This window comes from Clytia hemisphaerica, unplaced genomic scaffold, assembly GCF_902728285.1.
Source record: "Clytia hemisphaerica strain Z4C2 unplaced genomic scaffold, Clytia hemisphaerica genome assembly, whole genome shotgun sequence".
NCBI classification, from domain to species: domain Eukaryota; kingdom Metazoa; phylum Cnidaria; class Hydrozoa; order Leptothecata; family Clytiidae; genus Clytia; species Clytia hemisphaerica.
The window spans coordinates 498,160-513,640 of NW_027103316.1; the positions used below are offsets into that span (position 1 = coordinate 498,160).

The window sequence follows — 15,481 nt, forward strand, 5'->3', positions numbered from 1 at the left end:
TGACCCGAAAAACATGCATATCATTATTACAATCGAAAGAGTTTAATTGCTTTTAGTAGGAACAATATAGACACCCCCCTTCTCACAAATCCGTTAGGATTTTATCTGCCAGTGAGAGTAAAAATAACGGACCAAAACTGATCGATGGGGATTGATATTCCCATGTTTTTTATGGCTGGGGATTTGAGTTCTATTGTTTTCTTTTAAATATTTTGGCCAATTTTCCAGCGGGAATGGTTCCCAGTGGGTCTGTGAGAAGGGGGTGTATATAGGATTCAGTTCTTCACAGCTTTCCTCTATTTCAAAAACGAAATTTCAAAGCTTCTTTCTCTCATGGAGAAATGAAAAAGTTACGAGAGCAACATCTTTAAATTGAAAACAAGGTCACAACAAACATACGTCATATCACCTGCCAGAAGACAAATCAGTTGAAAAAATCAACGTCACAACACTCAATTTGCGAGCAGAATAATCAACAAACAACTGAATAATGTTACTTTTTAATTATCCGGAGAAAATTATTGTCGACAGCCGACGGCTGGTGCATAAGAGAGTTTCGTTTCCCGTAGGAAACATCCGTTAAATCTGTTTGTTTGTAAGAGATTTAGAAGGAAAGAAATCGGAGCAATCATGCAAAGGGAATCATTAAAAATGTCAAAGTTTAGAGCAAATAAACCGAAGAAAGCCGGTCTACTCGCGGGCGGATAGGCGTTTTAACAAGGCGTTCGTGAAAACCAAACTCGCACGCGTGGCGTGCGAACCCACGATAACACTTTTGATAGTCAGGTGTGCTCATGAAAGTATGAAAATTAATTTTTCCTTTTTTTTCTTCGCGTAAAACGAATTTCTTAAAAATAACATTATCGATAATTTCTTGAGGACATTTGAGGGAGTGAATTCACTCTTTTCACACCCTACCAGGTCCGCCTCTGCTACTTCTTGACAAAGTTTTTAATTGACAATACCTTTAAGTTCCGACAAAAAATTTATGTAAAGACACTAAAAATTGACACCAGAAGTTGACAGTTCGAGATAACATACGAATCAGTTTGCGCAAAAGGGGTAATCTAATTTCAGTTGTAGTGACTTTCAAGATGTCGAAATCTTTCAATTTACGGAAGATGAGAATTCATTTAACATTGCAGTATCAGCCGATATGAGAAGCGACAAGGAAAATTAAATTATAATCCACCAATGCGAGTCTAAAGTTGAAAACAGATAACATAACCTCCCTTCGTATTAATTAATCAAAAGCAATGGATCTTAAGCATACATTAAAAAGTAATTAAAGAAATTCTTAATTGATTGACGGTTGACACGTACAGTCTAAAAAATTTCAAAAATGATCCGACCAATCGGATTAAAGAATGCGTGTATGACGTTAACAGCTACTGGTACCGTTGAAACTTGATTAGCGTTTCAGTTTCTTTACGTTCATCAGTTAGCTGATTTCCCTCCGGGCTCAAAGCTAAAGTGCGTCAATATTTGAAACCAGGAAAAATTCTTCATTTGAATTCTCTGTACGTCACAATGTTAAAGATTGGCCTTTTTGATGCAATTCTTAAAAATCTATAATCAGCGCCGAAATACATTGGCAATTTTGGGTATTTTAACGCTTTTCAGAATTTAAAGGTCAGGTGAGAATTGCAGTTTCAGTACTTCCACTTAGCTTCGTTGGATTTTTTGATTTGGGAGGGGTTAAGTGGCTTCCAGACTATATTCTAAGCCTTATTGGAACATTTTTGAGCTTTTAGATCCTGAGATCCTAAGGTGCAGTTTAAAGGTTTTGAGGGAATTCCCCATTTGTGCCAAATATTTCGGCGCCGATTGTAGTTCACAGATAAATGTTTGAACTGCAATGGTTCATAAGGTAAAATCACAAAATATATTTCGAACATTCACGCCCATCATCAGTTAAAAAGTAAGCTACAAGCAAAATGTTCAGTTATTTCTAAAAAATTTAAAAAAATCATAAAATCACATGGGAGTATAAAACAAGTATTAAAAGAGAAAAGGAAACAATTAAGTCATAAAATTGTGCATGTACATATAAAAACAATGTAATCATCAAAAATAGATACATATACCCAAGGCTATCATTAATAGCGACAATGGAATAAATAGAGTTCAAATCTTAATGAGCAGCTGTCTGCTTTTAAACTCATCCTTGGTGTTGAGGTCTGGTTTTATTTCCCTAATAAATAGTGCCTCAATTGTCAATAAGTGTACTTCTCCTTTGATTGTAGAGCATAAAATTTCAAGGTCCTCAAATTCAGGTTTTCGTTTACAACATCTCATGAAATGCATCCTTACTGGCCCTTCCTTTCTATTTCTGTGTTCTTTAAAGCGGGTGATCACGTGTCGAGCAGTTTGCCCAACATAGCAAGAATTACATCTTGGACAAGAAATTTTATAAATCACTCCACTTTTCAGTTCTCTTTTGATAGAAGGTTTAAGGCTAGGAAGGGTTGTTTTGAGCTTTCTAAGTGTGACCACTGGTTGTACTGGTGCTCCACACTTGTGAAGATGGTTAATAAAGTTATCAGTCACTTTACCACGATATTCCACGAAGAACTTTACATTAGCTTGCTTTTGTTCTGGCTCCTGGTTTGACGTTAACAATTGCTCGTTTTCTTTTGAAATGATTTTCTCGATGGTTGAAGAAATGATTGGGTCATAAAATTCTGGTGGATACTGGTTCTTCTCTAACATCGACTTAGCCCTTTGAAGGCTTTCATGAAAGTGGCGCCAGTGACTGCAAGCTCTGTATATTCTGTGGACAATACCAGATACTACATTCCGTTTGTAACGTTTCGGTGACAACGGGTGGAAGTTCATCATAAGCCCGGTATCTGTCGGTTTGCAGTACCATGTTGACTCAAGGGAGTTTCCTTTGTGTATAATACATACGTTTAGGAAAGGTAGCTTACCATCCTCTTCAATCTCCAACGTGAATTTCAAATTCTTGTGGACTTTCTCATCGTCGTTAACGTCAATCAACTTTTGATCAATGTGTTGTCGTTTAATTGATCTTAGAATATCGTCCATGTAACGCTCGAAAATTTTCGCGTCATCTTTGATAAATTCTTCGAATTTGGACAACCATATATTGGCCAGACAAGGGGCTGGTTGGGAACCCATGGCTAAGCCATCCACTTGTTTGTACGGTCCATCATGAGTTAGCAACATAACGTCAGTTGTCGCAAGTTTGGTTAATGTGATAAAATGTTCTTTGTCAACAGGTGGCTTTTTACATTCCAAATAGAGTAGGTCAGCTGCATCTTGGATCGCTTCGTCGACGGGTACGTTGGTGTACAGCGATTTCACATCAAACGAGATCATGACTTCGTCCTCATCTAACTCGATATCCTTTAGCTGATCAACCGTTTTCTTTGCTGAACTATTAATTTTCGATTGTGGTACGACTGACAACCATTCTGTTATTCTTTTGGCGATGTTGTAGTAGGGTGAAGATGGCATTGATAAGACTGGTCTCATCGGTACATTTTGTTTGTGGACCTTCGCTGTGCCGTATAATCGGGTAGTTGTCCACCTGTTGATCGTAGATCTTCTAGTAACTTATCATCGATTTTACTGTTTTTATTCAAGGTAATTAGTTCTGAATTTATCCTTTCTTCCTCTTTTTAGCACCCACTTCCCTTGCATTCTTACGTGTTGGAGTTTCTTTTACGAATTGACTTAAGTTTAGAATGTCATTCATTTTTTTCCTGGTATGTGTTCTCTTTCATCACACAAATCCTTGTGCCTTTATCGAATGGAAACTGCGAGTAGTAAGGCGTTTTCTTTCAGGAAACGGTTAGTCATTTTCACGTGTCTAGGGATCTTTTGTTTTGAACAGTTTTTTTACGTATTTTAGGGTGGCGATGTTTATGTCGTTGATTGTTTCATTTGTCACGTCTGGGTTTTGGAGATTATTGAGTAACAAGTCCATCTCGGCAAGGAAGCCTTTCGAGTCAAATTTCGTCAAAACAGAGTTCTTTGGCCCCATTGAAAGTGTATCACGTACGTATTTCGGTACTGGAACCTCGACGTCTAGTAGTCTAACGGTATTGTGGAGCTGAAATAGCGGCCGATTTTGTTCTTTTGATAAATTATCCAGCTTTTTCGATTGTGTTGACATTACTTCATTCCACTCCATTCTAACTTTCAATCTCGAATGGACTATTATCGATGGTAGATACCTCCTGTGGACACTAAATTTAAGAGCGTCTCGTATGTCTTTTACGGTTGCGTCGTGGACTGCTCGTGCTTTTTTGGCTTTGTTGCATTCTTCTTTCAGTAAACGTTTCTGAAAATTATGGACGATCGTTGGTTCAAAACACCCATTTGTGGGTACACGAAATTTCAAAAAACGTGGCACTATATCAGCTTGCAAACAAGTATTAAAAGAGAAAAGGAAACAATTAAGTCATAAAATTGTGCATGTACATATAAAAACAATGTAATCATCAAAAATAGATACATATACCCAAGACTATCATTAATAGCGACAATGGAATTGTAGTTCATTTTTTTTCTTTGAACTGTTTTTTATTCGTTTCACATGTTCAACAAAAGGGTCCCCGAACCCTTTGGTCTGTTCTTGGTCCTTTTACCAATTCTGTCTGTAAAGAGATCCGAAATCTACAAAATTTCAAAATTCATTGTCGTACACGTTTTTTTATAAGAACAAACTATAAGAACATAGGCTTCAGTGGCTAAAATCTTACGAAAAAGTTAAGAATATTTTAAGGCTTTGTGGGCTCTGAAACACTTTCTTAGGAAAATGGCCAAAAATACTCAAAAAATTCTGAAAATAAGAACATGTGAAGAACATTTGAAGGCTTCAAAAATTTTGGATATTCTTATGGAAAACGTGTATTAGAATCAGAGAGGCATTTAAGTATAATTTGAAGTACTATTTCAACGGTTTCGAGGTGTTTCCTCAATTATCCTTGGCTGAACTAGTTTTCTATAAAAGCAGTCGTGGAAACAATGGGCGTAATCAGAAGACTATTTCATTGACAGTACGAATAGAGGGGTTGAGTATAAAACACAGGAAAAAACACGGATTAAATCACCTCTATTTAAGTGGGAGGTGTTTTTGTTTTTCCTCTACAGATTTCTTGTTTATGAAGCAATGAAAAGGTCGCCTGCTGTGCTTTGCAAATTCTCCAAGGTTTATTCATGTAGACAGTGATTTAAAAAAATGCCATCGTCGAGAACTTTACATCGTTGCAGAAATAATTTGAAAATCTGAAGCAACGCTCGAGATTCGATTTACTTTTTGAGTTGTATTGGCAAGTTATAAAATTAGTCTCAATTAAGCGAGGATTAAGTTATGAAGCAATGTTTAATGTATGTTGCAATTACTGTGGAATGAATTGAATAACAAGGTGTTCCAAAGGAGTGGTTTACGGTTTAATGAGGATGGTGATTTTAAATAAATAAACTTATAATCTGTTACCATATGAAATATTCACATGAAAACATTCTGACAATTGCACGGGCAAAATAGTCTCATAGGAAAATTATCCGCGCATAACCAGGTAGGGCCAAGTAAACCAGAAGCATTGATTCTAAATTCCGAAGCAAAGGACTAATTGAAATCATGAACTCCCAATAAAAATCTAGGAAACACTATCTGTCTGAAATTTGGGTACCTTAATCCCGTTGAGGCCTTTTTATACAATGAAAGGATTGCGAAAATTAATGGGATTAAGATATCCTCTACGGTAATGAATTTTGAAATTAGCCGTAGATATTGGGTTTGTGTACAGACAACTGTAACCGCGGTTGTACACAAAATGCTTTTAAAGATCACTTGAAGCTTGAAGTGGAGCAATCAGTCAGCTAACAGAAAAAATCTAAACAAGAAAATTGTAAAAACGTTCATTCAGACAGATGATCGATTTCCGGTGGTGGAAGATTGACAATCTCTCTTTCTCTCTTTTGAATGACATTCGAGGTTCAGTTTGTCGTCAAAGGATGTTCAACGAAGCACCATTAATTCAAACCACATTCTCACCAATACAACGACTTTCTGTTACAGTACGAACGTAATAAACATGAGCATTCATCATAAACATAGAAATTGACTAACTTTTTCTTGGTTCCTTTCACTCACCTCTTAGTGTTTTTTAAAGAATGAACATTTTTGCGTCGTGGAGAACCCATTCAAAAAACATTAGTTTTTAGACCTTGACCTTGAAATTTATCTTTATTGTACCGACCGGCTGACCCATATTTTCTTGCGAGTGCTATATTAAACCGGACCACTTATCTTATTAAGACCATCCAGACCGCCAAAAAAGCCATAACTGACCCTGGGCTAACCTCGGTATTGACTAGATTAATCATTCGCAGAGCAAAGCAGCTAAAATTGAATATTTCTTTTTTCAAAATATATGAAGGTTTGATATTCGAAATATTCCACTCGCAATTATGTTTTCAACGAGGTAATAAGTGCTTAACTATGATGAAGTTAAGCATGTTGTTGCCTAAATTAAGACGTTCATTTAGGTATTTCACTTTTTATTGAAAAGAAGTAATAGATGTATTGAATAAGCATAAAATGGATGAAAGTAAAATTCCGGAAATGGCCGTTTATATAACTCCCTTAAGAAGTACGGTAGGTTCACAAACACAAGGTATTTAACAATTTAAACAGCTTTTGATGTTTAAACAATGAAACGAGATAATGATATCATTAAAGCAATGAAATTAATACTTTCATGAAAATGCGCTCCTCTATTGATGATATTAAGTTATTGATCATTTATTGGACACCACTGTCAATCACCTGGTTTTCACATGGTTTTTAACGAGCATAGAAAGATCTCTTCCTTGAAAGATTACGTAATCGTTTTTGGAAGCGTAACTTTCTATTAAGCTATTACGGAGTTAGTTAATGACCACGAGGAAGAAAGAATCAGTGCTACGAAGATTGTGGCTTGCTTTAATCCAAGGCTTTCGAGGAGAGCTAATCATCGCTCAAGAAGCATCATTGAAGACCCAAAGCCCCGAAAGGACTATAGTGGAAACTCTTGAATGAGAAATGAAGCCACTTATCTCCTATTCAAAATGCGTGATCCGCGTGGTTTTTACAAAAACATAAGGTTGAAAATAAAATCCATCACAGGGTTTCGAAAAATGTGTGATGAAGATTCCTCTCTATCCTTCAAGCTTTAAAACTCAATGAACGAGCATTCAGATCTAACCGGAAGGTCTTCTAATGTGACATAACAGTATATTGGACACTATTAGATTCAACAAACACAAACAAACAATTGAAACAGTTAAGTATCCGGCTCTAATAAGAATGATATTGAAACTGTACAATTCAATTTATCGATAGCTTTCACAATGAGAAACAAGAAATGGATGATCGTATCATCGACAACAAGTGTTATGATTGCTCAAACAAAGTTAGAGCTTTGGCTGGATTTAACATCAACAAAGTAATGCTAGTTCCGATAAGAATTACAAGCGAACAACGCTTAAAGACGCCAAAACAATAGAATGCAAGCGTCAGAATGGTTAGATCTTAAAACAGCTAACAGGAAATCCACTCAGACAATAAAGTTTTCCCACCGTGCAGTACCGTTATAACGAATACAATCAACACACTTACAATTATTTCCTGACTGTTTATCCAAAGTAAGATGTGAGCTTGGTATATCGTTGACGTCGCACTTAACAAATCTCATCCAATCAAATGCACGTGCACTATCATCAATGCTAGCAAGTTTATGTATTTGTACTTTTGAGGACGGTATAGTGACTGAGGCCACTTGGAATAACCCGCAGTTCTGACCCGCGAGATCGAGGACGGTAAAAGTGCTGATTTACCTGGTTAGGATCTAGTCAAATTAGAACCTTTAACGTCTCCGTCACTGAAAAACACACATACATAAACTCGGTACTAAATATGACCGGGGCTCGTTTGCAAAAAGTATAAGAAGTACACTACTGCTTATGAGTTCTAGCATCAACATGCACTGAAATGTTGTAATTTATCATTGTCAAACTCCAGCGTCAATAAGGCCTGTTTCACAAAGACAATGTTTTTCAGAGCGGTTTGACCTAGGAAAAGGCTTGTTTCCATTGCCTTCGTTTATCAGTTTATTCTTATTAACCTGTAGGTTGAAGAAGGTGAGCCGGTAGAGCAACGTTCCAATTCCAATACAGGCAATTAGTTCAGAATAGAAATTGAATATTTTAAAGAAAAAGAAAAACGAAAAAACACATACCTCAATCCAAATACGAATTTCATTGAGCGCTTTCTTTAGGCTGAAACACACTTCGAAATTTTGCAAGGTGAAGCTTGAATCTAGATAAGGGGACATATCGAGGATGCTATCCCCTTTATCTTTCACGAAGACATCATCATATGCGCAAGAAGACATTTCCACCTCACTAAAGTCAGATAAATCAGTGATGTTCGTGAAATCGGACGCATATCCACTGTGACGGCTACCATTTTTACTGCTTGCAATGGAGGAGCGACGAGAAGATCCTCGGCGCCGTGAACTTCGTGAAGTGATTGTAATGTTACTGGCATCACTGTCCGAGAAATAATTGGTGGAGATCGAGGATGTTGAAGGTGTCCCTGTTAGAAAGAAAACGAAAGGGTGAAAATGTAAAAAAAAACAAAAAAACTTTTTACCAAAGATTGCGTTCTCAGTTGACTAAGTGGCAAGGCCAACCATATTCTAAAACTCAAAGGAATGGAGAAAATAGTTCAGCATGTGGAATTCCTTGACAAGCTTTAAGCATACTATAAAGTAACTAAAGATAATTTCAATGACAAGACTCCTCATAGAACATACGAGGCAGCTACAGATTTAATGTATTCAATTTATCTCTCGACCTCTAGCCTTCGAAGATTGTTAAACCATGAACATATAAACGACTGGACATCTATCTTTTATTGTCTCTTTGAAGCGAGCTTCGTTGCCGCCTGTATTTCAAAATTGCTATAAAAAATCCGACAATATTCCGTCCTAATTTTATTTCTTTGAATTGTTTAGGTAAAATGATTGATAGAGCTTGAACCCTACTCCTAATGCACAAAAAAATTATTTTCAAATTTTTTCACGAGTTTGCAATATATTTTATCAACATTTTCAACTCTGAAATGTTGAATTTCAACTGCGTGTATACTTTTGAATCCCTTTTGTGACTCCAATAATTTTTTTATGACTTGAAAAAAATAGCTTGCCAAAGTTGAGAGCCTGTGTCATAAGAATATCGAAATTTGAATGTGACACTCTCTAAAATTATTAGACACTTTTAAGTCAAAATTTGGAAATATTAGTCGGAGTTTTGACAAGCTGACGATGATTTTGCCTCTGTTATCTTTGTTATGATAAAGATAAAAGACTTGAGAAAAGTAGAACAACAAAGACTTTTGTCGAAATTTTGACGTTGTTAGCAAGGTATTCCCAAGAGGTATACCATCAGAATTTATTGTTTCATTTGATGATTTTAACGAGGCGGCAACGAAGCTAGCAGTGTTATCTTCAAAAATACAAAGGAGATGGATGTCCAGTCGTTTATATGTTCATGGTTAAACTAATAACACCCTAAAGGGCGTTTTTGGCGGGAAAAATGAAGCCTTACCTATTGATCCCAATGACCACTTCAGCATCTTCGGTTACTTTTTATTAATTCTACCCAAGGAATTTTATGATAATGCAGCAACTGTAAGAGAAATAATATAATTACATATAAGCGTTCCTTTTTCTTGCCTTTAGAGATTGAGCCATTTCAACAGTTTATACCACTTTTACAGAAGAAAGCACCCATTTCTATCTAACACGTGAAATATGACGAACGAGTCAAGTTTTCAAAAGTATTCCAGTCAAAACAAGTAAGAACTGTAAAAATTTTATAATGGATATGCGAAGCAGTACCTACTTATTCGACATCAAAATCTACCTCAAACTACAGTTAATGCATGAGAAAATTGCAAGATCAAAAAAAGGTAAAGAAAAAATAAAAATACGATTTTATAATGAGAATAATTAGCTCAAATAGAAACTACAATACTTACAAAGAAAAAAGCGAAATTCTCGAGACAACCAAACACTTAAAACAATATCAAATACAGACTAATTATTTGATGATAAAAATTAGTAAATGGTAGAAAAATGGTATAAAATAATAATCAGTGATACCTTACATCTCTAATCAACCATTTTTTTAATGGTTGGAGATTTCCAAAGTTGTTTTTAAGTCGCTTTCAATAGGTGTTTCTTTAGGTGATTGCCATATAATACAACCTTGCATTAGGATGCATCAGTGGGAGGCCCATATCAACCTGATATCAAAGAGATAAAACAAAAATAAACACCTCTTAATAAGTCTTAAAATCTTGTCATATAACACATTAAAAATCAGCGAAACACCCATTTTGATTGATTAATTCTATACAGGCTTATAACTACCTTAAGGTTTTGACATTCAGTCGAGGCAAACTGGTAATAGAAGTCATTATAACACATTGTCTGGTGATCTTGAAAAGGGTCATAAAAAACAAGACACATTTTTCCTGAGTAAACTTCCTCTTGAGGCGGGTCTTGTTGGGCGTTATTAAAAAGATAAAAATCTGGTTGTGTGGATGTGTTATTCTTTAATGACAAAAATCATGGGAAAAAGTTTTTTGAGGGAGACAAATTTGAAATCAAAACATCCTCAAATACATACAGACTTTTTAAAATGTAAAACAAGTCACACTGCCCAATCTATTCTTTTTTTAAATCAAAGTTTTCTTCTTCATTGTTGCTTGAGTTTCCTACTACCGTTTTTCTTAAACGAGATCTGAATATTTGGTCAAGTTTTGAACAGAAACTGTAAGTGTAGGTACTAGAAACTAGGATAAATTCTAGAGCCCTGTCTGGCTCAAACCAAATAAAATATAATGCCATTTTGATGAATCTGATTTTCGAAATTTCAACAAAACTGACACCAACAACGTTAGAAAAGAGTAATTCTTTTAAAAGGGCAACTTTTTAAAACCTGATTAAAAATTTTGACTCTTATCTTTTGATAAAACATTAAAAGTTCCTAACCTCTTATAGATCACTAGATCACCCTATCACAAGGTAGAAACAAAAATAAAAGAAAACAAGCTACATGCTGAATGGACCTACCTGAAGATTGATGTAATAAGACAATTGAAAAATGACAACAATAGTATGAAAATGCAGAATAATACAAGAACAACTCAAGAAATTCAAGAAATCCGGCGATTCTCAGCTGTTCTGGCGATTTTTGGAAAGTTCCTGTACCAAAATCAGTTTCATTGAAAATTGAACCATGCTTAATCGTGGACATTCTTATAAATAATGTTTTTGTTTGAAAAAAACAAAGACATAAAGCGAAAAAATCCAATGAAAATCTGCAAAAACGGCAATTTCCGGCATTTTCGGCCGGAAAAAAAATTTTCTCAAAAAATCAAACTCGGTCATGCGAATAGGCATCTTTCTGCAAAAATCAGAAAAAACTAAGGATGAAAATTCGAGAAAATGTCAAAAAAACGGTTTTTCTGGCATATTTCTGGCATTTTCGGCCGGAAAAAAAGGTTTTTCGAAAATCGGGCTCCGTCACATTTTAGATATTGTCATTTTGCATCAGTGTACATTTCATAAAAAAATATAAAGTACAGCTTGAGAAATTCAAGAAATACTGTCTTTCCAGCAAAAATAGGTTGTTCCCGCAATTTTTAAATAGTTCCGGCTTCAAAAATCAATTTTATTGAGAATTGAAACATGCTTGATAGTGGGTATTGCTATTAATAATGTTTTTGAATGAAAAAACAACCAATTATAAGGAAAAAGTCCAATGAAAATCCAGAAAAACGGCGATTTCCATCATATTTCCAGCCTTTTGACCGGAAAAAAATCAGAAAAAACTAATGAGAAAATCTTGAGAAAATGCCAAAAAAACAGTTTTTCTGGCATATTTCTGGCATTTTCGGCTGGAAAAATTTTTGTTTCAAAAATCGGGCTCCGTCACATTTTGGGCATTGCCATTTTGCATCATTGTGCCAAAAATCAGAAAAAACTAATGAGCCAATCCTAAGAAAAGCTGGTAACAGACAGACGAACGAACCGACGAACGGACAGACGACATCGGTTAATTTATAAAACCTCTGAGGTAGGTCCAAAAATTTAATTTTAAGACATATTTTCGACTCCCTCTAAAAACACGTAGTTGGTAAAAGTTTTCTGTTTAAGATAAAGCATCAATGTGAGGCTACTCATTTGTTGCCAGTCATTCGAGATGAAGCGTGCAGCTTTCCTCTGGACCATTTCCAGCTTATAGATGTTGGAGGCTGAGTAAGGGTCCCATACGACTGAACCATATTCCAGGATGGGTCGAACATGGGTTTTGTAGCATTGAAGCTTTGTATTTGGCATGATCTGAGATTCCTTTTTATGAAACATCGAGTTTGATTGGCTTTCTTAACAGTATAGTCGATACACACCTAGATATTTTGCTGAGTCAACAACTTCTAGTACTTGGTTGTGCATTGAATATGGTTAAATGATAGTATTACGCTTGTTGGTGATTCGTAAAACTTTACATTTGTCCGGGTGTTCCCAATTTATGAGTTGGTTTAAGTCTTCCTGTTGGCTTGCAACTTGAGTCGATGACTCTGTAAATGTGTGCATCATCAGCAAATAGTCGTATTTTACATTTAACTAATTCAGGAAGATCGTTTATGCAAATTAAAAACAGAAGAGGTCAGAGGACTGTGCCTTGAGAAACTCCAGAGATAACATTAGCTTTTTCAAATGTCTCACCGTTAATAGCAACAGTTTGGATGCGATTGGAGAGGTAGTTAGTGATCCATTCAAGGGTTTTACCTCTTACGCCGTAGTGATGAAGTTTTAGACACAGTTTTTTGTCAATTTTATCAAAAGATTTTGAAAAGTCAAGCAAAATGGAATCGATTTGCTTAGCTTCATTCAAGGAATTAGCAAGGTCTTGGATGGTTGTTACAAGTTGGGATTCACATGACCAATGTTTCCTGAAGCCATTCTGGCTATCTGTCAGAATGTTAGCGTTGTCAAGGTGGGCCATAATGTTGATGTGTAAAATATGCTCCAAAATCTTACAGGATGTGGAGGTAAGACTAATTGGCCTGTAGTTACAGGCTTTGGATTTGTCGGTTTTACCAGGTTTGAATACAGGGGCAACCAGGGCATGCCTCCAGTCATCTGGGATGGAAGACTGTTTGAGTGAAACTTGCATCACTAAGGTGAGACCAGGAGATATTTGATCAGCAAACTTGTTGAAAAATCTTGATGCGACACCATCTGGACCAGCAGCTTTGTTAGGGTTCATATCATTAAAGGAGTTTCCGAACACCAGGCTCTGTGATATTGATTTCTGGCATGGGTGTATTCGCTTGACCCTGCAAGGGTAGGATTCGACCGTCAGGAATGGAGAAGACATTTGAAAACTGTTTGTTGAGGGTGTTTGCTTTCTTGGTGTTATCAATGTGTAAGCTGCTGTTGTCTTGCAGAGGTACTACTCCATTATCTTCACATCTACGGGATTTTATGAATCGAAACAGTATCTTGGGATTATTTACCCCATCTGGGCTAACACAGTTTTTGAAAAAGTTATTGAATGCTGATTTGCAAGATTTACCGCAATCATTTGTTAGCTTTTTGAAGCGACCCCAGTCTGCAGGTTTTGATGATTTTTTGGCTCCCTTGTAGGCCCTCTTGTTTCGCCAAGATAAACTTTTACATTTCTGTGTTATCCACGGTTGAGAATAACGACTTGATGTGTATTTTGAAGAAACAGATAGCATGGCATTTTCGATAAGAGCTTTGAGGGCTTTACTCATGTCATTAACAGGGAATTCAGAGTTTTGTGGTCACTGAAACCTGAGTGAGGGGCTATTCTGCTGACAAAAGTTGGTCGGTTTATCACAATAATGTCAAGAGTGTTTTCTTGACGTGTAGGGAACTTGACTAGCTGCTCTAAGCCACACTCGTCAAAAGTCTCAAGGAAGCCTTCGCGGATGTTTTTTTTGTAATTAATACTGACAATAGTGTTATTGTTCCAGTTTATCTGGAAGATTTGTACCACCACCAAACCAATGTGGAGAGTTTTTGAATGTGTTATTCAGATCTTTGATTTCATTACATATGTTGGTAGCTACAAGAAGATTGGAATCAGTAGGTCTGTAGCACGAAGTGATGATTACTGGGTGTTTACGTGTCTGGATTTTGATTGAAAAAAGTTTGTATGTCTCTGATTTTTTTACCTGTTCTGTGATGTGTTCTTTTTTGACAATTATGATTGCACAACCTTTGGAGTTAACTTTTATTCTGTCACGCTGAAAGCACTTGTATGTTTTAGGTAAAAATTCATTATCCTTGATGCAGGGATCCAAGTGGGTTTCAGATCCAATGATAACATCAATGTTAACATCAAATAGTGCATCTTTTAGGAGTTCATTCTTGTCCCAGAAACTCGGCAGTTTATGCACAAGATGGGGATTTGTTTGGCTTATAGCTTTGGTGTGTCATCGCTGGCATTAAACATGTTGAGGAGTTGAGGGTATTGTCAAATAATAATGGGTTGATATTTTTGATACCACAGTTGCAACATTCCCAAGTGAGATGAGGAGTTTATTCATAGGCTTGGTAGATAAGACTGTTCATTTCAATAAATCTTTGTGGGAACCATTGGTCACACGAGTGGCAAGCTATTGCTCTTTGACCCCATTTCACAGCTTTGTAACACTCGCCACATGGAAATTTAATAGAATGAGCTGGTCCTGGGTTGGTTTCAATTTGACCACTAAGGATCAGTAACAAGTTGATCAGATGATAGGTTGATTGTTTTCTGGGCTGAATTTTTGTATGATACTAGTTGTACAAAATAGTGAAGAATACTTCTTTGGTTCCCATCATTTATGAATGTGATGTCAGTGTTGAATACATATCTTATCTGTCTTTGATGTTGTTAGGTCTCAGCCAGATTGTTGAAAACAACACAATTGCCAATAGTTTCAGTAAATACATTGTTAAGATCAGAACAAGAATAGCCAAGCCAATGAACTTTTCACCCAAAGGTGCAGTTTGATCACAACCCTTAGAGGGCTTAGAACCAGCTGGGAACAGTAGTTTTACCAGAAAACCAGTTTTTAGGCCTCCAGAGCTGTCTGGGCTTACACTGTAGGCTTACAGCTGATGTTAGTGCTATATTGTTGGGCTTAACAGCATCTACCCACAACTAAACTTTTCATCCAAAGGTACAGGTTGATCGCAGCCCTGATGTTTTTAAAGTGCCATTTTGTCAATATTTGGGATTGACGGTTTGTCAATTAAAATTTTCAAAATAGCGTTTTTTGTATATAATAAATAACATTTCCTTTGTGTATATGTTTGTTGTGATATGTCTACAATTGTTTTGGAGTCAAACTACTTGTCAAACAATTGTCAAGTAAGGA

At 36.1% G+C, this 15,481-nt stretch overlaps 1 protein-coding gene across 3 annotated transcripts in view; it reads right to left on the minus strand.

Annotated features, from left to right (window-relative positions):
* Window positions 1-15,481, minus strand: part of LOC136814185 (uncharacterized protein DDB_G0284459-like) — a 66,247-nt gene that overhangs the window by 46,245 nt on the left and 4,521 nt on the right. Inside the window, exons 2-4 of one of the 3 annotated variants that reach the window (XM_067070695.1) lie at window positions 10,182-10,324; window positions 9,625-9,705; window positions 8,253-8,611 (exon numbers count right to left, since the gene is read on the minus strand). In XM_067070695.1, coding sequence (XP_066926796.1) covers window positions 8,253-8,611; window positions 9,625-9,652 — 387 coding nt within the window. In that variant the 5' untranslated portion in view covers window positions 9,653-9,705; window positions 10,182-10,324. Of the gene's footprint in view, window positions 1-8,252; window positions 8,612-9,624; window positions 9,706-9,917; window positions 9,934-10,181; window positions 10,325-15,481 lie in introns of those variants that run through there. The other 2 variants (XM_067070703.1, XM_067070712.1) reach the window with 2 other exon arrangements.